The sequence below is a fragment of the Cardiocondyla obscurior genome, unplaced genomic scaffold, assembly GCF_019399895.1.
Source record: "Cardiocondyla obscurior isolate alpha-2009 unplaced genomic scaffold, Cobs3.1 scaffold20_0_355366, whole genome shotgun sequence".
NCBI classification, from domain to species: Eukaryota; Metazoa; Arthropoda; class Insecta; order Hymenoptera; family Formicidae; genus Cardiocondyla; species Cardiocondyla obscurior.
This window is the reverse complement of record NW_027228791.1, coordinates 45,808-67,857: the sequence shown is the minus strand read 5'-3', so window position 1 is coordinate 67,857 and position 22,050 is coordinate 45,808. Positions and strand designations below refer to the sequence as shown.

Genomic DNA, 22,050 nt, shown 5'->3' with positions numbered 1-22,050 from the left:
GGACCGCGCGAATTTTCGGCACGAGGCCCGGCGTATCCCCACTCTCGCGCCTCGCGGATTTTTCCGCGCTGTGTTGCCGATTTCCCGCGGAAGCCGCTGCCCTCACAGAGCCCTATCGGTACTAGCCGGGTGGCGCGGGTTTCGGATAGTTCGTTGTCGCAGCAATTCTCTCGCAGGTGGTTTTCGGCGTTGAAACGTGTAGGCGACAAGCCTCCTCCACGGTTCTCGGGATGGGTGGCCTCCCATCTCGGGCCCGTATCCGGTCACCCCTTCTTCCGGAAGTTTGCGCTTTCGCCTGTGGCCCGCTCCTCTTGCGGCAAGGACAGTCGGCAATCTCGGCAACATACGGTAACAACAAAATTTAGCATCGCGATCGTTAATTACCGCCTCAAAACCAAACACGAACCCTCCGGAGATTTCCGCGCCCGCTTCCGCTTCCTACGCTATTGCGGTTCGTTCAACGCCGCTGCGTTTGTGACGGCCGCGGGGAGCTGCGACAAAGCAGCCAAAGCCGCCACGTCACAGTACACTAAATTTTAATACATTCTACATAGTAATGTAGCGCGGTAGTTGCGCAGACGGCGCAGACTGTGCAGACGCATCATTTAATGGGAAAGATCCGACGCGACGACTCCATTACTTCGATAAGTGCTACAGTGAAAGTGAGTGCTAGTGCATCATTTCTTAATATCAGACGGAGTCATACGCGATATAAATTGGTAGCAGCCACGCGGCAAGTGATAACGGCACGCACACACGCGATGTAAGTCTTGTCTATGTTACATGGACGAAACTCGTATCGCGCGTGAACATGCCGTTACCGCGTGCTAAGTGGTTGCTACCAAAAGTTCTCTTCGTTCCATTTCAGTATCAAAGTATAATTTTTACAAAACGGTACGTTCACGTGGGGTGGCAACGTTCAGTCGGTTTGAAAGTGAGTAATGCATCATTTCTTAATATCTGTACAATAGAAGACAGAATCATACGCGATATAATTTGGTAGCAGCCACTCAACAGGTGGAAACGGCACGCACACACGCGATGCGAGTCTCGTCTATGTAACATAGACGAGACTCACATTGCGTGTGTGCGTGCCGTTACCACTTGCCGCGTAGCTGCTACCAATTTATATCGCGCATGACTCCGTCTTTTATTAATTGTACAAATTTTAAAAAAATATAAAATCTATAAAAATTTATAACAGTACAGTGCAAACGTTAAAACGAACGCAGCTCATAATCGTAATTGAAAAAAAAGTATATTGCATTGTATAAAAATCAAAACTTATAATGAGTTTTACAAATGAGAATTACAATTAACGCCGCGGGGATGTTACGCGGTCGTAGCCGGATTATTTAACGCAAAAAGGCGGGTGTTAGTCCTTCGAAAATGCGAGTTACGCGGAGATACGCGTTGAGCACGTGGCCGGTAGATGAGATCCGCACAAAATCTATAAATAAGTTTCACGCTTGAGTTAGTCTTTAAATTGATATCTGTCTGTTTAACTGTTCTTGAGAACTCCCACTAAGTTTAAACAATGAGTCACAATTATATTAATCGTGAGTTCACACGCTGCGAGATGTGATGAGCTACTGAGCACGAGGTTCAACACGCCTCGTGCTGCAGGCTGATGTCTTCCAGAAGATTCTTGGCGTGTTGCACACTGCGAAGATGATCTGGATGAGTTGTACTGGAGACAAGGCGATGAGTTGAACGAGGAGTTAAACGATGAGTAAGAATTCTGAGAGAGGCACACTGCACGTTGTTGCACACGAGATGATACTTGGCACGGCTGAGTAAACACTGATAAGCCTCGAGCCGACAACGCCTTCGAGAATCGGAGTCGATTATCGAACGACAGATCGATATCGATCCGCCGCCGGTGATCAGCCACGAGGTGCTGCCCCCGCGGCGGTGACATGATTAATTACTAAATTGAAATCTTTTAACATTCCGCCTCCATCAACGACAGGGTTGCTGATTACTCGAGTTCTTCAAGTTGAGATTCTTCTTGATGAGACTGCGTGAGAGGCAGAATTGCCAACTTTACTACAGGTCTGATGAGTGTAGAGTTGCCGTCTTCAAGGTGACAACCCGAGTGAGTCCGTCGTGTCCAAGGTGCAGTGCAATGATTCTGGCCAAGGGCCACTTGCATGGTGACAGTCGTTTATTCGTGATGAGGACAAACGCACCAATCTTGATTTCGTTGTTCCGATGATGCCACTTGGTGATTGAACAGTGTCGTTGTAGGTAATGAGATGACCAATGAGTCCAGAAGTATTGCACTCGCTGTTGAGTAAACTGCCACCGTGAGAGCCTTGAGAGCCCCAAATCTTTGAGTGATGGCTCGGGCACGGTGATGAGAGCGCTTCCGATGAGAAAGTGGCCTGGTGTGATTGCAGCAAGGTCTTGAGGGTTATTACTGAGTGTGTTGCACCAGGTAACGGTGCAAGGGGTCCGTCCTCTCGGAACACTTATGTACCCGCGAAGAATAAATAAATGGAGATCTTTTAATGTAGATGTCTTTTATTTCCTTCCGTTGATTTGGTCCAGGCCTCGGGCAGCGTTACCACCGCGTAGTGCTTATTAGAATAACCCGCGGACGTTCGGTGGCCGCGGGTTTTATAAGCGACTGTTGCTAAGGCGGAAAAGCAACAGTCCGCGGATTTTGGGCGCATAGGACAGTGACCGCGTTCGGTCATTGCCTATGCGAAAAGTGCAAGACGTCGATCGGTCAGCGGATTCCGCGATCGGAAGATCCGATCGACGCTGGTTGTTAACCCGGCCTGCGCCTTCGCGGGCGCGGCCTTGCTGTTGCCGGGGTCGGGTTACAACAAGTGGCTCAAAAGATCGAGAGTTTAATATGGCCTCGATCTGAGCCAACAACGTTGAGATTTTCTCCATAGTGAGCGGTGCGTCTGCGACGGTCCGTCGGTGATGGAATTTGATCGATTTGACCACCGCCTCTCATTTTCCACCTATGTGTGGAGATGCTGGAAGATTGAATTTTCAGTGAGTTCCATCTTGAGCGAAGAGTGTCGTTAATTCATGATGAGCTCGAGTGCCTTGCCGAAATAATTTGTTGAGTTCTGTGGCAGCGCCCATAAAGTTGGTGCCACAGTCTGAGTAGAGTGTATGTACGAGACTTCTTCTAGCGGTGAATCTTCTGTAAGTGGCGATAAATCCTTCTGTTAAGTAATCGCTGACGGCTTTGAGGTGCACGGCTGATGTCGTGAAGCAGACGGAGACGCAAATCCACGCCTTGTGAGTTTTTGCACCTCGTCCTCGCCAGGACTTGATAAGAAAGCCGGCGTAGTCGACTCCCGTGTGAGTGAAGAGGCGTGAAGGGTTAACTCTTGAGAGAGGTAGTTGACCCATCAGTTGATGAGCACGGATCCCTCTCTCGCGGGCGCACCAAACACATCTGAGTATGAATGATTTCACAGAAGCTCGACCGCCGACTATCCAGTATGATTGCCTTCTGTATGCCAAGGTGAGTTGTGTACCTTCATGAAATGTTTTCCCGTGTGCTGAGTCGATCACAAAATAAGTGAATGGAAAATCGCAGAATGTTTTGTGTCTGGTGGAAGTAATAAATTTTCGAGACGTTCTCCTACACGTAGAAGTCCCTCGGAGTCAATGTAAACGGTGAGTCGGTTGAGGACGTGAGTCGTTGGCAACCTTGAGTGTGAGCGGAGTATTTTGATTTTGTGCAATAAGTGAATATTTTGAGTTGCGCTGATCCAATAATTTCTCGCTTTTTCTAATTCAATTGGTGGAATCACCGAGGTTGCAATCGCGTCACAGGTTCGTTTCAGTCGTGAGATAAACCTGAAACAGAGAGTTGTTATTCTCAATAACTTGTTGAGTGATGAGTATTTGTAGATTAGCGTCCATTGATAATCAGGTTGAGTCGTTTCAACGAATGAAATCCCTGGTCGTGCTTCAATCTCGCTATCGTTGCCTGAGAGCGTTGGTTGAGCCGGCCATGAGTCCGGTGATTCCAAAATCCATGGTGGTCGACGGGATCATAGTGAGTGTTGATGAAGTTGAGTGACATTCATGCCTCTTGATGCACAATCGGCTGGATTAACCGTTCCGGGAACATATCTCCACTGAGCGTCAGGAGCAAGTTCTTGAATTAATGTCACCCGGTTCCGGACAAAATCTTTCCAGCGATATGCATGTGATTTGACTCATGTGAGTGTCGTCATTGAGTCCGTTTACATGTGAGATGAGGCTACGTTCACGTTGAGCGTGGCTTGAACGTATTTTATGAGTCTCGCTAATAGCAACGTTGCGGTAAGTTTGAGTCTCGAGATGGTGAGTCTTTTGAGTGGTGCAATCTTTGTTTTCGAGCAAACAAATGCACTAGTAGGCCTTGTAGACGGTGAATTTGTGATGATATAAATAACAGCTGTTATGGCAAGTTGAGATGCATCAGAGAATCCATGCAACTCCACGGTTGAGTCGCTCCAGGTAATAAACCACCGTGGAATTGAGAGTCTAGCCAGTTGAGTAAATTCTTCTCTGATGGTAAGCCATCGGGTGAGAATCTGAGATGGCAATAGATCGTCCCATCCAATTTTGGGTAGCCAGAGCTCTTGTAATAACATCTTAGCTCGGATGACTAATGGTGAGATGAACCGAGCGGGTCAAATATCTGAGCCACTTTAGATAACACCGAGGCGTTTGGCGAGTCGTGAGTGTGACGAGTTTTCTCTGGAAGAGAAGATGAATGTATCTTGTTGCGATGCTCATTTCGATCCGAAAATCTTGGTTTTGCAATCGCCAAATGAAATGTGTGTGCCCTGGTCTTGAGATGATGAAATAGAGTTGAGAATGTTTTCATGAGTGGCATGCTATTTTGCGAATGGAAAACTACCGGCATTGCACAAGCCGATCAGCTGATTTGCAATTTTCTTGAGTTGTTGAGTAAGTCTTCTCCACCGAACATGTCGCCAACATATCTGCCATGCGTGATGGAATGCACGGCAAGAAGGAATCGATGTCCTTCGACCTCAGCAAGTTGCAGCAAAGTTCGTACTGCAAGAAAGGGCGCAGCCCTTGTAACATATGTAACGGTGGTGAGTTGAAACGGTGTCTTCTTGAGTTCTTCATCGATCCACAGAATACGCTGAAGATTCCAATCTTCTTCATGTACTCTGATTGGTCTAAACATCTTGGTGATGTTCGTCGCAAAAGATGTCGATGATGTCGTATCCAGAAGAGCACATCAAGAACGTCAAGTTGTAATTTCGCTCGAGTATGCATGATGTTGTTGAGAGAACGATTCGATGAAGTTTTGCATGAGCCGTTGAAAACGACTCTGAGTTTGGTCGTTGTGCTCTCTAGTTTGAGTACTCCATGGTGAAGCATATAGTAACACTGGTTACGTTGAGAATTAGCTGGTGCCTTTACCATGTGATTGAGACGTTGATATTCTTCCAGAAATTGTCGATATTGTTGATGACATTCAAGATTCCTTGACAATCTCTTGAGTCGGGCGCTCCCGACCGCTGCCCCTCGGGCCAGCCCGAGCAACCTCGGTCTCACCGACGGGCGCTCCCGTCGGTCCAGACCACGACTAGCCGCCCGACCTATCGTCGTTCTAGCGAACCTTGGCTTTGGCGAGCCTCAATCCGGCGAACTACGCGACACTGCAGTCGCTACCGTTACAAACTACAGTTAAAAAAACATAGCAGCGAGCCGAAAACTGATACTACAAACTTGGCATCTATTGTTCCATCTTCTTCTATGTAAGTTTAAAAATAATTTTTAATTTAACAATAAAAGAAAGTAACATTTATATTTAATGATTAAAATATTTATTTTAATATATAATTTTGTTGTAATTATCTTTTTAGGACAGATGCAGATATGACAAGCGCTGTAAAAGAATTAGAAAAAAAAGTTGTAACTGAGAAAAACTTATCGCATGTGAAGCGTCTTTTAAAACTAACATTGACTGTTCGAAGACAATGGATTGAAAATGAGTCCGATAGAATTAATGCAATCGTTAAAAAATATCCACTTTTACAACATTATGAAATGGTATGTGAATCTTCTTTTAGTGATCTGACAAATAAATTGTTACAATACATATAATTATTAACACTTTTGTTATTTTTTCAGATACTTTATGAATTTCTCAATATGAGAATTATTACCAAAGATAGATTATTTGAGAAAATTAATTTTACGAAGAAAATTTTATTAAAGTATTACGGACTAAAGAAAGACAATGAAACATCAAAGTTCAAGTATTAAAACATTTAAATAACCTCGCACATAAATAATATAAAAAGAAACAAACAACATTATTTACAGTAAAAAAGGTAAAATTTTTAAATATATATATTATATATATATATATATATATATATATATATATATATATATATATATATATATATATATATATATTGATGTAGGATAAAATAAATTAACTGAACCTTTAAAAATATTTCAATATAAGGGACTGCAAAAAGAAAAAAATCAGTATCGCCACTCAAGGAGAGTGGTGGGAAACAGACGCGTGCCAACGGAATACTACAAGAAGGTTGTGGACGAATAGATAAAATTATCCTCCACATGTTGACGAAATTGACCGAGGTACCTGAAGGACCTATCGAGAAATGAGATTCAAACGTGTAAGTAATAAAGATGCTGCACGGTCTCCCTCGAGCTAAAATGGTCCAGGAATGTTCGAAATCATAAATCGAACCATTCATAACTCTATCCGTCAAGAGAAAATCCCAACCTTCACGTCACATGCAAACTAACTGAACACGTGCAAAGAATAAAATAAAATAAAAACCTACACTGTAGTCACCTTATAAAAAAAAAAAAAAAAAAAAAAAAAATCTTTTCCTAAAAATTATTTTAAATAAAAGTATGTTAAATATACATATAAATACACAAATATATATATATATATTCAAAAGGATTCATTTACGTAATAATCAACAGAATAAAATTTAAAATTGTGAAGTGTCGAAAAAAGGAGATATTTTTGTCCATGCAAATGTTGTGTAACATACCCCAACATTTGTCTAAGTCGGGGAGTGTTACGTCCTGTAACTCCACATCTCCTTTTTCCGACACATGGTTGATAAAGTAGATAATAAAAAGTATACCGAATGTATTGGTATCAAAGGAGAGGGTTCTAAGTTTCCAGAAAAAGTTTAAACTGACGGAATATCCTGAATCGCCAGATGTATAAAATAAAAGAAGGAACCTGAAACAATTGTATAACAGATGTGGAATATAAAAATCGAAACGAAAGGATTTGTCAAAGTATTCATAAAACATTAATAGCTCGGAAAGATTTGAAATATCTTAAACTAACAATAAATGTCTGGCGGTACACAAAAGAAATTCGCGAAGGAAAACAATTCAGTAAAATCAAATTTCGCCGTGGATCCTAGGGATTAGAAAAAAGGAGGCAAAAAGCCTGTAATAATAAAAATGGGATACGCGGCCGGAAACTATAAAATTCAGGCAGCAATTGCACGCTGCCGATAAAAAAGTTACCTAAGCATTTTCGAATCTGTTATCTGGAAGCTTGGAAGGGCTAAAACCATGTAGAGGGGAGCTCATAAACATTTTCTCCTGGACCAATAGATATCGGGAACTCCTCACCAAAAATTAGAAACTAAGGGCGAAAAATTAGAAAATTAAGAAAACTGAGAGAAGGGCGACCAATAATTGCGAAGACGGAAAAGAGGAGGAATAAGCCTAACGAATAGAATTCAAATTTTGGATAAGACTAAGAATCTAGCGCTGGTCCTTCCCTTTTCCGAGCTTATAAAACCGAGCGTTTCAACGACGCTCGCTCTCATTCTGTTCTAAAATTTAATTTGCTTAGTTACTCTAAAAATTTTTAAGTGTTTTGTGTGATTATCTTGTGTGGGCGAAATAAAGGAAACGTCTCAAGAAATCATCCGAGAGAACTTGAAGTCATCAAATAGTAAGTGTCATCATTTATTTTATCCTCATTTTTCCTTTAATTTTGAAACGGTTCCACTAAAATAGTTTTTATTTAATTCATATATATATATATATAAAAATGAAAATTGAAGAAATGGTCAGGGTGCCGTTCACACTTTACAGTTTCGCTATCTCTCTCTCGAATCCTCCCATTTTCTCGGGTGGCTCGACCTGTCTAGCGGGCTTCCTTTTGTCGGGGGTTGCGATATGCCGCCAATAAATGGTGACTATCAAAACCTTGACTTGAATAAGGCCCCCATTCGGCTAGGGGAACCAGAGAAACGTTAAGGTGACGACGGAGAGATCCGAAAGGAGGTGTGAGACGTGATGCCCAGGCATATTTTCCTCTCCATAATTCATTTATTAATTTAATTCATTAAAATGAAATCCTTTTAGTGGAATCATCGAATATAAGAACTATTAAGAAAAGTAGGGCTCGCCGTAATCGGCAAATACGGAATCTGAGGAGCCTAATCCAGAGCTTTTTCGTGCAATACTTATTCACGGCGGCGCCAGGAGAGATAAGAACCGACCCTCCACGAAGAAAAGGAGAGAGGTCGTGGTCGCCTCAACCCCCAGCTCCCCCGAATTCTCCGGCTCCCGAAGAAGTTCCCCAGAACGTTAATATACCCAGGGAACTGCCCTATTCTCCGAGTCGGCCGAGCATAAACGACAACGCGACCGAATCTGAGCCTGACTCGGAGCAGTTCCGCCCTACGACTCCTTCCTATTCCCCGGACATTTCAATTCACTCCCCAGGAGCTGCACCTAGAGCATGCTCCTCTCCTATTCCGTCCCCGATACCACATCCAGGGGACCCTGAGAAGGTCGACTTCTTCGCTGATGACGATACCGTCTTCTGGCAAGAGTCTGACGGCCCAGGCACTTCCCCCTCTCCCGCCCCGAGTGTGGAGTTCCTCGGCGAGCAAGAGAAACCCAGAGCGATCGTGGATCCTCTCCTCGAGCTCCTCCGGAGGACTTTCTCTCCGTGGACGGATCCTGTCCCCGAAAGGGCCTTCACAATAGGCCCTGATTCCTTTGATCCTGAGGAGATCAGGAGAGAGACCAGTAGGGCATCTCCTGATCAAAACATCCTCATTTTTTATCCCGGGGTGGAACACCCTTTCCTAGCTCCGATCAGGCTAATTGATCGAGTATTCCCGAGATCGTCGGCTAAGATCTCGGAAATTATAGAAATAGAACTCGATTAGTATTATTATAGATTTTTCAGTTATTTCCCGCGTAGTTTTAGTTAAGAAAAAATGTTTTTAAATTTAGTCTATTTAATTAAAATTTTAATTAGTTAATAATTTCCTTTATTTTATTATTATTATTATTTTAATTATATTCCACCATCTCCATTTTGCATCAGTTAGAAAAATAAAAATGTTAAATTTAATCTTGCTAAAATCAGAGTTCTGCAATTTCCTTTTTATGAACCTTTGAGCTCCATTTGTTGCGAAATCACCTCCGGTTCTTTCCCTGGGAACAAGAAGTAAAATTCTTTCCCTCAAAAGAACAAAAATCGCGCTAACTCGAACCTTTTTGTCACTCAAATCTATTCCTAGCGCTTTATACGCGTGGCGTTGTGTCGCACGCGTCACGCAAGAATTGGTAGTTGCGTCTCTCTCTCTCTCTCTCTACTTTTTACCTGCTCTCAAACCATTTCCTTAATCACCGAGAAGCGGTAATTCTCTTTTAAAGAATATTTCTATTTCTGACGTAACAGCAGGCATACCTAACCGATTAGTACAAACGGCAGACGGATATTGCATCCATTGACTTTTTCTTGGTAAAACAAGAACTTTCAATATTTTGTCAAGTCTTTTTTATTTTTAAAATATGGCTGGTTATCTACCAAATAAAATTGTGAATATAATCCGCATTTTGGGTGAAGCCAGAAATAATTACTCAGCAGCAGAATGACTTTATGCTGACAGATTTCCAGACCGACGCCATCCTGACAGGAGAGTAATAAAAAAACTTAGCGATAAAGCTGAGCAGGGTTTTCTTAGAAGAAACCGGCGAAAATCGAGTCCTAATGAAATAATATCGTTGACTGTTATAGGTGCCGCGGGTTTCAATTCTAAATGGCGTTTTATATGCAAATGTTAATTACATAACTACTCCGAGAACTTTCAAATGACCTGTTATGTTTGTAAATTTTAATAGTCTCTACAATTGTGTGATAAATGTACTGTAACGGAAGTGACAGCGACTAAAGTATAAAAAATGTAAATAAATTGCAATATTAATGAAAAATATAACGCGTGGAAATACGTGTTATGTAACACTGAAACAATAAATTAGAGAATCAGGTAGATTTGATGTAGTTACACTCTAACTTTAATCTTAACCATTATATTATCACAATTGTGACTGTTAGTGATTTTCTTTCTATTTATTATTGGTACATATATATGTATATAAATTTATTATATATATATATATATATATATATATATATATATATATATATATATATATATATATATAATTTTAAATTGTTTTTCTTTTATCTAAAATTGTAACGTATGACTTTGTAAAATAATTAACATTTTGCTATAGAGTATATTTCCTTCAAAAATAAAATTAAAATACTATGAATCGACCGACACCGGAATGCAGCATCGATGCAGAAGAAGAAATCGTTATTTCTGGTATTGCGGGTCGATTTCCTGAAAGTGTTAATATACAAAAATTTAAAGAGAATCTTATGAACAAAGTGGATCTTGGTTCGAGCAATCATGGACGTTGGAATCATAGTAAGAAAATTGGCTTTTTATGTTAGGATATATTTGATCTAAGTATTAAAAATGAATTAAAATTGAATTTGAATTGAGAGAACTATATACAACTGGATTATTGTAGTATAATAATTGTGTGAACTTTGTATACTTCTTTCCAAATTGATAAAATATATATTTATTGAATATTTAATAAAAGAGATAACGATAAATATAAATCTAATTAATCAAAAACTTTTTATTAGTTATTTGTTAATAAATTTATTTTTTATTCAGCGCTCAATATGCCTGGTCGAATTGGTAAAATTAATAACGTAGAAAAATTTGATTCACAATTTTTTGATATTTCTACTACTGAAGCTCATATAATGGATCCTGCGGCTAGAATGTTGTTCGAGCATACTTATGAAGCACTTATCGATGCAGGGATAAACCCAAAAGAATTATGGAATACAAGAACAAGCGTTATTACAGCAATTTCTATATCTGAAACTCGAGGACATATGCTTTTTGATGCTCAGGTAATACATTTAAATGACATATTATATAAATAAAAAATAAGAATTTTTATTGTAAAAAGTAAGACAATTTCATGCAAAACAGATGTTTTAAATATAAAAAATATAAAATTAAATATAAATATATAATTAAATATAAAAAGTCTGTACATCTTTGTTGTATATGTTATGTATGTTGAGAGACAAAGAATAAAGAATTAGGTGACAGAAGAATAAAGGATATATATTTCAAAACGTACTGCATGACGGTCGGAGAAGATCTAACTCTCCAAAAGAATGACAGTCATGACTTAGGGTACATTTAATTCGCATTGAATGATCGCATTACATTTTGCTCAGAACGCCATGCGCGGATAGATAAGTGTTCTCGGAATTTTACATTGCAAATATATTACAGTATAAATTATTAAAAATAAAATATTAAATATATTTATTTATTTACTTCAATACTTACAATATATTTAAAAACATATTATTGTTATTAGCTTTCTCAATTACCTATGATTAAAAATCATATGCCAGTAGCAAATGTAATTTCTCATTGGCTCGGCGTTACCGGACCATCACATAATATTGATACTGCGTGTAGTTCAAGTAATTATGCCATAGTAAAAGCTTATGAATTGATTCGAGCTGGAGATTGCGACACAGCTATTGTAGCTTCCTGCAATCTGTGCTTTCATCCTAGAATACAATATCAATTTTATCAACTAGGTATATATTTATTATATTTTAATACATTTCTATTTATAATTTTATTTTATGATGAGACAGGTAACGTTTTTATTAACTTCTTTTAGGAGTTTTGTCTTCTGACGGTTATTGCAAACCTTTTGATTCAGAAGGCTCAGGATATATGCGCAGTGAAACAGCCGCAGTACTATATCTGCAAAAGGCAAAGAATGCTCGAAGAATTTACGCAACCGTTGTGCATGGAAAAACAAATTGTGATGGTTTTAAAGCAGAAGGTATTACTTTTCCGTCATTCGAAAAACAGAAATTGTTATTAGATGAATTTTACGAGGAATGTGGAATCTCACCCGATGAGTTAGCTTATATGGAGGCTCACGCAACTGGTACTATAGCCGGCGACCCCGTAGAAACCATGGCTATTGACCAGTCTTTATGCGCTAAAAGAACTACTCCTTTATTAGTAGGCTCAGTAAAATCGAATCTTGGCCATTCTGAACCTGCAAGTGGCCTTTGCCATGTCGTAAAGGTATATATATTTTTTTATAATAGAAAGAATAAAGAAATTTATATTTAATAAATATATTTAATAAAATAATATATATAAAACATATAAAATAATACATACTCAATAAAAGAAATATATATTTTCTTATAATACTTTTTATCATCTACTTGCAATTATAATTTATATTATATACAGCGTTTATTAATTATAATATATATTACTGCTAATAAAATAAATGTGGTTCTTTAAAGGTATTACTAGCAATGGAAACAGGTATAATTACGCCTACTATACACTTTAAAAATCCACGAAAAAATTTAATTGGTGTTATTGAAGGAAGAATAAAAATTGTTACCGAACCAACTAAATTGCAAGGCGATAAGATATGTATTAATTCTTTTGGTTTTGGAGGAGCTAATAGTCATATATTACTGAAATCGAATTCTAAACAAAAAATTAATAATGGCACGCCGGATGATGATTTACCTAGACTTGTAGCCGTGTCTGGACGTACGGAAGAAGCAGTTAAAACCATTTTTAATGATGTAAGTTCTGTTTGTATAAAATTATTCTTTAAAAAAAAATAGAATTGTATATTTTTGTTATTGAATGCAGGTGCAAAATCGGTTAACAGATGCAGAATATATATCTTTATTACATCATATTTATAATTATAACATAGATGGTCATTTTTATAGAGGATACATGATGACGAATTGTAAAAAAATTAAGTCTTATAGCTCAATTAGTAAAGTAAAACATTCTTTACATATAAAAAGGCCAATTTGTTTTATATTTTCGGGATTAGGATCTCAATGGTTTGGAATGAGTAAGTAAATATATTATTGCAAAATAGTTAAATTAATTATGTTTTACACTAACAATTTTATAATTTTAATAGGTTTAATAATTAATAATTTAATAATTTAATAGGTCGAGTTCTAATGAAATTCCCAGTGTTTGCCAAGACAATTATAAAATGTGATAACGTTTTAAAATCTTACGGCATATTACTTACAGATATTTTAACAAGTGATAATAAAAATATTTGTGATAATATTATTAAATTGTTGTTAGGACTCGTTGGATTACAAGTAAGAAAATATTTTCTATTTAATTTTTTACTAATAAAATTATTTCAAATATTAATTCTTTATATTTTACAGATTGGAATAATCGATCTTTTAACATCAATTAGTATTGTTCCTGATTTTATAATTGGTCATTCGATTGGGGAAATTGTCTGTGGATATGCCGATGGATGTTTAACGGCAGAAGAAACGATTCTGTCGGCGTATTTCATCGGCTTAGCGCTTTATGAATCGAAAATATGTAACAGTTCCATGGCTGAAATTAATCTTGAATTTGAAAAAATGAAAAATATATGCCCTTCGGACATTGATATAGCCTGTTATAATAGTTCGTCCAATTTTATTGTGAGCGGACCAACAAATTCTGTAAATGCATTTACCAGCAAGCTACAGGTATACTTATTTGCACATTAATTGTACCTTATTGTTATTTAAAAAATATTATTTGCTTGTTTTATTTTAATTATTTTGATGAAATGCTATTCTTATAATTTTTCTTTATTGTTTCAGAATAACGGTATTTCTGTAAAAAAGCTTTTCTGTGGTAATATACCTTTTCATAGTCGTTATATTGTCTCTGCGGCAATTAAATGTAAGAAATATTTAAATCGTGTATTATCGCAAAAAAAGTCTCGCAGTTCAAAATGGTTAACTACATCTGCTTGTGAATGTGCCAACGTATCTTTACCATTATGTACAGATTATTATATGAATTATTTCTTATCGCCTGTAACTTTTACAAAAGCAATACATTCAGTTCCGAAAAATGCAGTAATGATTGAGATATCGTCTCACAGTATTCTTCAACATATTATAAAGATTCAATACGCTCCACAATAACAAGTGTAGCGTTATATACACCGAATACCGAAAATAATAATATTGAGACACTTTTAGAAGTCATTGGAAAACTTTATATTGCGGGACTACAACCACAAATTGCAAATCTTTATTCGACGATACAATTTCCTGTAAGCCGCGGCACTCCAATGATTTCTCATCTTGTAAGGTAAATAGAAAAATGCCTTATTTAAATATACTATAATTATATTAAACCAATTTATTAAATTAACAACGTTTGCAGATGGGATCATTCAAAAAACATGTTTGTAATGTCTCATAGCGAAAAGAAAATTATTAACGAAAGAGAAATTATTTTTAACATCGACACAAATGACGAAGAATTTCTTTACTTAACAGGTCATGTCATTAATGGGAAAAATTTATTTCCTGCTATGGGATATATTTTCTACATTTGGGAAATGTTTGCATCACTAAATAAGAAAGAATATACTGAAATGCCTATTATATTTGAAGATATAAATTTTATTCGCGCTACAGTGCTAACACAACAAAATAAGATCGAATTAACTTTTTCGATTCAAAAAGGTGATCGCGTTACGTTCTTTTTTATTAGATTTATAATATGTTATACTTATAATAAATTTAAATTTATGTTTAGGTAGCAATAGGTTTGAGATTATTGAAGGACACACCACAATTGTTACCGGAAGAATACGAATTCCAACCAGCGATGAAAATACAAGAATATCTGCTAATTCAACTAAATATGCCGTTGATGGAGAAATGAATAATAAAGACATTTATAAAGAGTTAAGGCTTCGTGGATACCAATACAGTGGCATATTTCGTGGATTAAACCGTGTCTCAGTTACGAAATCAAACGGCTCCATCGCTTGGGCGTTCAACTGGATAGCATTTATGGACAGCATGTTACAAATGATGATTCTGGGACAGAATACGAGAGATCTTTTGGTTCCAACAAGAATTTGTAAATTAACAATCGACCCAAAATATCACCTACATCTAATTCAGAATACTTCAATTAATAATAGACGTAAGTAATATAAATTATTCAGCAAGTAACATATATGCGTTCAAGCTTTTAACAATTTAATTGTATTTAAAACGTTTCAGAGCTTCCTGTTAATTATTACAAGCATTTAAATGCTATAACATCCGGAGGAATAGAAATTTATGGAGTTGTAGCTACATTTATACCTAATCGATTAAAAACAGTTAATATCGTTCTTGAAGAACATACTTTTGTTGCTCATCGTGATTTAGAATCATCTATATCGCTACAAAATGCAATAAGAATGTCGATACACCTTGCACTTGAATGTTGCAACATGTTAAATGTTAAAATTATCGAATTTCTTGATACCGATGATAAATTAACATCAGAAGATTTGAATTCTCCTCTCATTAATAAAATTCTGAGCGACTTGCCTCAAATTCGACATGAGACCAAACTTGTTACGAATCACAAAAATCTTCAAAATATTTCATTACCCGACAATACTTCTGTAACGGAAATGACTAAATTATCGAAAAATGAAAATTGTTTAATGGTCTTTTGTTTTAATATTTTAAAAAAGAATAAAGAGGAACTATATAAGCAGCTATTGTCTCTGTTAATGCCTCAAGGCTTTCTACTGACTTTGGAAGAATCTACTGACTGTGAATATTCGTATTTAAAAAAATATAAGTTAAATATTATAATAGAGCGACAGATAAATAACAAGAGACTTTTATTATTAAGAAAAACGCAAAATGTTGAGAAAAATCAGTATCATGTTGTACATGTTAACAATTACGATTTTACATGGGTAGATACATTGAAATCAATTATAAATATGCAAAATAAATCTGATAGCGATAAAAATATAATACTGGTTGCAGAAAAGAATTTTGAAAGTGGATTACTAGGTCTTGTTAACTGCTTACGAAAAGAACCAGGTGGTGAAACAATTAGAAGTGTATTTATTCAGGATAGTAAAGCACCTGCTTTTTCTCTACATGAGCCGTTATATATGAAGCAGCTGCTATTGAATTTGCCAATTAATGTTATACGTTCTGGAAATGTATGGGGATCTTACAGGCATTTTCCATTATCAGCATTGGAACCAAAATTCGTACAGAATGCTTATATTAAACAGAAGGTACAATAAAAATGTTATTGCAAGTTTAATTATAAATAATAATTAATTATATTTATTCACAACAGGTGCAAGGAGATATGAGTACATTGTGTTGGACAGAAAACAAAAAGCTTGTTGAAAATGAATTTAAAGATCTTGTTAATGTTGTTTATGCGTCACTTAATTTTAAAGACATTATGTTAGCGACTGGTAGACTTACAATTTCCACACTATATGATACACCGCATGATTTTGAGAATTCTCTTCTTGGTATGGAATTTGTTGGTTTTAACACGCATAATGAAAGAATAATGGGAGTATGTTTAAACGGGTAAAATATAAAATATTAATACATATAAATTAATAATAATATATATAATAAATATTAGACATAATATAAAATAAATGAATCAACTTATGGTACATTTTAATGTTAAATATATAGATCTAAATATTTTTTGCAGAGGAATAACAAACGTTATTTTGGCTGACAAATATCTCAAGTGGGTCATACCAGATAAATGGACAATGGAAGATGCAGCAACTGTTCCAATTGTGTACAGTACGTGTTACTATGCTTTGTACATAAAGGGTAAAATGAAAAAAGGAGACAAAGTGTTGATTCACTCTGGCACTGGAGGCATTGGTCAAGCTGCAATATATCTTGCGCTTTCCGAAGGCTGCGAGGTATTTACTACAGTTGGAAATGTCGAGAAACGGCAGTTTATTAAAAATACCTTTCCATCTATTCCTGAAGATAATATCGGAAATTCTAGAGATACAAGCTTTCAACAGATGATTATGCAACGTACAAATGGTCGTGGAGTGGATATTGTATTAAACTCCTTGGCTGAAGAGAAATTGCAAGCATCTGTTCAATGTTTAACAAACGGTGGTTATTTTCTGGAAATTGGCAAATTTGATATGTTATCCAATACTGCTTTAGATATGTCTATATTTAAAAAAAATATCAATTTCTGTGGTGTTTTATTGGATAAATTATTTTTTGCAACTGCAGAACAGAAGTTAAAATTGTCTAAGAAAATAACAGAGGGTTTAGAAAATGGTGTTATTAAACCGCTGAATAGAAAGGTTTTTGAAAAAAATGAAGTCGAAGCTGCTTTTAGATATATGGCAAGTGGAAAACATATTGGCAAGGTACAATTTTATTATATATATATATATATATATATATATATATATATATATATATATATATATATATATATATATATATATACATAAAATGATAGGTAGATTTAATCGAATTAAACGTACCATTTTGAAAAATTCTCAATAGTTTTCAAGAAAAATTAATTTATGTACGCGTAAGAGCGACTGAGTGAGCGCAACAGACGATTTAATTTTGTCGCTCTTACGCTTATAAATTTTATATATTTTAATTTTCTCGTAAACTATTGACAATTTTCAAAATGGTAAAAGTATTAATTCGATTAAATCTATATTATTTATCGTATATACTGTATATATATATATATTTAATAACATTTCTTTAATTTATAGATAAAAAAAAATAGATAGAAAAAAAATTAATAATATTTTATGTTTCGTTTAATATAAGTAACATTAATTAAAAACTTTTTAATATTATTGAATTATTTAAAGGTTTTATTTCTTGCAATATTAACAAAATAAATTAAATTATAAAGTACTTAATATTAAAATTAATAATAAAATATTAATTATTTACAGATAATAATAAAAGTTCAAGAAGAAAAAGGGTTTTTAAATAATCCTTTACTCGCTTATCCACAATATTATTGCCTAGAACACAAATGTTATATTATTCTCGGTGGACTAGGTGGCTTTGGTTTAGAACTAGCAGATAAATTGATTAATCGAGGTGCGAAAAAGATAGTTTTCACATCAAGAACCGGAATTAGAACGGGTTATCAACAATCAAGAATAAATCTTTGGTGTTCTTATGGTGTTGATGTGCAGATTCTTACGATTGATGATAATGTAACACATGAAAATTGTAAAAAGATATTAGAGTTTGCCGAGACAAAAGGACCAGTGGATGCGATATTTAATCTTGCAGTTGTTTTGAATGATTGTATATTTCCAAATCAATCCGTACAAACATTTAAGGATTCGTTTAAATCAAAAGCATGGATGACGAAGCAAATAGACGAATTGTCAAGAATTATCTGCCCGCAACTTCGACATTTTGTTGTATTTTCCTCCGTCTCGTGTGGAAGAGGAAACGCAGGCCAAACGAATTATGGAATGGCTAATTCCGTAATGGAAAGAATATGCGAAAAACGTGTGAAAGAAGGATATCATGGTTTGGCAATACAATGGGGAGCTATTGGCGATGTTGGTCTCGTTGCAGATATGCAAGAAGAAAATAAGGAATTGATAATAGGCGGTACATTGCAACAAAGAATATCCTCTTGTTTGGATACATTAGAAATATTTATGCTGCAAGATCGATCTATTGTAAGCAGTATGGTTGTTGCCGAAAAAGGAAATGTTAACAAATCATTGAATATTTATGAAACAGTTGCTCAGATAATAGGTAAAATTAATTTAATATAAATCTAAACAATAGTGTAATAGTATAAAAATTATAAAGCGATTGTGGACTTAGAAATTAATAAATATATATTATTTTGTTACTTTATTTCAAAACAGGATTAAAGAACACAAATGCTGTTTCACCAAAAGTTCCTCTAGCTGAAATGGGAATGGATTCAATGATGGCAGTTGAAATTAAGCAAACATTAGAAAGAGAATTCGATATTTCCTTGACAACGCAAGATATAAGAATGCTAAATTTCTCTAAACTTAAACAAATGGCAATTACACCCGAACAAGGAAAAATATGGAATTCAAGTGAAACTGATACAAATAATTTGTTTCAAAAAATGGAAAATTCAGATTTTGTTCCAAATATACTTATAGAACTTGTTACAAAAAAAGAGGTTAATGGAGACAACATAATATTCGTGCCAGGAATCGATAACTGTTCAAAAGTATTTAAATTCACATCATCAGAAATTAAATATACAGCAACGTGTTTGCAACATGGTGTACTTAATATTCCTAATGAAAGTCATTCAGTGATGAAATCAGCCGCTTATTTACTGCCTGTAACAAATTTTGCATTAATTTAAATTTTTATATAAAATACATGTTTTATAATTTATATAAAAACATATAGAAAAACAAATAAATTTAAAAAATTACATTTTTTAAATATTATTGCTACTTATACAGAGTGTCTGAAATAAAACTTCAAATATGAAAACTGTGGGTAGGGAATCAAATTTGGAGACAAAAAGTCCTTTACGAATTTGTAAAATTCGTAACCATTACTGAAAAAAAAATTAATTTGTATAACGCATGAGCGACAAGGAAGATGCGGGTGAGTGAGCGCGACAAACGAATAGCTAAAAATGGCACCGTCGTCTGTCACGCTCACTCACCCGCATCTTCCTTGTCGCTCATGCGTTATATAAATTAATTTTTTTTTCAATAATGGTTACAAATTTTACAAATTCGTAAAGAACTTTTCGTCTCCAAATCTGATTCCCTATTCACAGTTTTCATATTCGAAGTTTAATTTTGGACACCCTGTATACTAATTCATATTTATTTGTTTTAGCATGTATTAAAAAAATAAAAATCAGAAGGAATTTTTCATAGTGGGTTATTCATATGGATCACTAATTGCCATTGAATTAGCAAGATTATTAGAAGCTAATAACTTGTTAGGACGATTAATACTAATAGACGGAGCTCCTGATCTATTGAAATTATGGATAAATAAATTGATGCCTGCTACATCATTAAAAGAATTACAAAATCTAATAATTCTTCGGTTATTAAAAATGTATACTAAAATTGACGAACAAGAGGTAAGTATAAAATAAAATAAAAATAAAAAATAAAATTCTAAAGAATATATTTAATATTTTATTCTTATTATATAAAAATTATTCATTAAAGTTTATTGTCATTAAGAATTTAATACATTTTTTTAACTTTGATTGATAAAATGCAAATATTATAAGCCACATAAAATACAAATTTTTTATTTGCAGTTAATGTTGGAATTGAACAAATGTAACACTGTGGAAGAAAAGTTAAAAATAGTTCACACTCGATTTCCGATGGTCATAAATATAAATACATTGACTACCGAAAATCAAAGGCTAATGTATTTTACGGTTTATAATCATATAATTGCTATACTAAATTATAATATATCTTCGTTACCTCGCCTCAAATCACCTATAACATTGTTGAAACCCACATTTCCAATTATTTCATTTCCAGAAGAGGATTATGGTCTGCACAGGGTAAATTCAATTTTGATTAATATTTCTAAGCTAGTAAAATTTAATATACATATAAATAGCTCTATAACAAAAAATTATTTTTCAGGTCACTGAAGGTAAAATTCAAGTGCATTCCATCGAAGGTAATCATATTACAATAATGAGCCACGATAAACTAACATCAATTATTAAAGAGTGGATGAAAAATAATAACACAGACTAATATTATATAAACGTGATAAATACATTACTATAAACATTTATATTATAATAAATAAATAAATAAATAATTATTATATGTATATTAAAAAACTTGTAAAAAATTATGAATATTTTTACAAGGATCGTTAAGCAACTCGGAAATTTAAAAAAATATGATACTTTATGTGCATGTAAAGTAATTCATCTGTAATACAAAACTATTTTTTGTTTGTGCTAAATTTCACTTTAAAAAGGTGAAACTACTCCTTACAAATGGAAGGGTTTTTGCTTTTTTCGATATAACTCGAAAACTATTTAAGATATCAAAAAAAGTTTTATACAAAAGTTTTATAGTAAAAACAACTATATTTAACTGCAGTAACAGAATTAAATAAAAAAATTTTTTTAACAAAATTGTTTATAAAAATACAAAAAAAAATTTTTTTTTTAAATTCTATTATTGCAGTTAAACAGAGATGTTTCTGCCATAAAATTTTTGTATAAAACTTTTTTTGATATCTTCTGTTACATCGTGGTACGGTGCGGTTATGGGTCCGTTCGCCGGAACGTGTGCCACACCGTTGAGAGGAACCGGGTGTGGGTTAATAAAGACTTTCTTTGGAAAATGTGTTACACTGTTTATTTCGTCGTCGTTACACTCGATACGCGTTACGTTACTTCTGATAAGAATGCCCGCAACGGCTTCCGAGCCGTCGCTCATATACTCCGCCGAGTTGCAACCTCAGCGAGTTCCGGCCGCGGTGGTTGACCGGAGAGGTTCGTCAACCGCACGGGCTTATTTTAATTGTTAAATATAGGTTCATCGCCTTATTTCGACATCGGGCGATAATCCCGAGGTTCTTGCCCGATTGCGAAAACGCAGGCGATTTCCGGAATGGTTTGCAACCAGAGCGCATTCTTCAGAGTGCTGCTCAGGTTACAACATTCCTCCCCCTTTGAGGAGAAAGGGGTCAGGGTTCGTATTTTTCCCGACTCCTTTCTTTTATGGTTGCTGCTCGGCCGAAAGTTTGCGTTTTTTACATTTTCTTAA

The 22,050-nt window shown here is 35.1% G+C and overlaps 2 protein-coding genes across 2 annotated transcripts; one reads left to right on the top strand and one right to left on the bottom strand.

The window, feature by feature from the left end:
• Positions 1-4,223: 4,223 nt before the first annotated feature.
• On the bottom strand, positions 4,224-4,616 carry LOC139112666 (uncharacterized). Its single transcript, XM_070673741.1, has one exon. It carries the CDS (start codon positions 4,614-4,616, stop codon positions 4,224-4,226), a length of 393 nt encoding a protein of 130 aa, XP_070529842.1.
• Positions 4,617-10,592: 5,976 nt separating this feature from the next.
• LOC139112679 (fatty acid synthase-like) lies at positions 10,593-21,264 on the top strand. Its single transcript, XM_070673753.1, is given in 21 exon segments — positions 10,593-10,757; positions 11,016-11,260; positions 11,743-11,971; positions 12,058-12,476; positions 12,707-13,000; positions 13,071-13,284; positions 13,389-13,549; positions 13,622-13,939; positions 14,057-14,360; positions 14,363-14,555; positions 14,631-14,935; positions 15,009-15,404; positions 15,485-16,512; positions 16,578-16,822; positions 16,956-17,649; positions 18,205-19,033; positions 19,150-19,607; positions 20,123-20,136; positions 20,138-20,375; positions 20,562-20,819; positions 20,905-21,264. Coding segments are annotated over 21 exon segments (7,122 nt in total). The 5' UTR covers positions 10,593-10,594; the 3' UTR covers positions 21,022-21,264.
• The last annotated feature ends 786 nt before the right edge of the window (positions 21,265-22,050 follow it).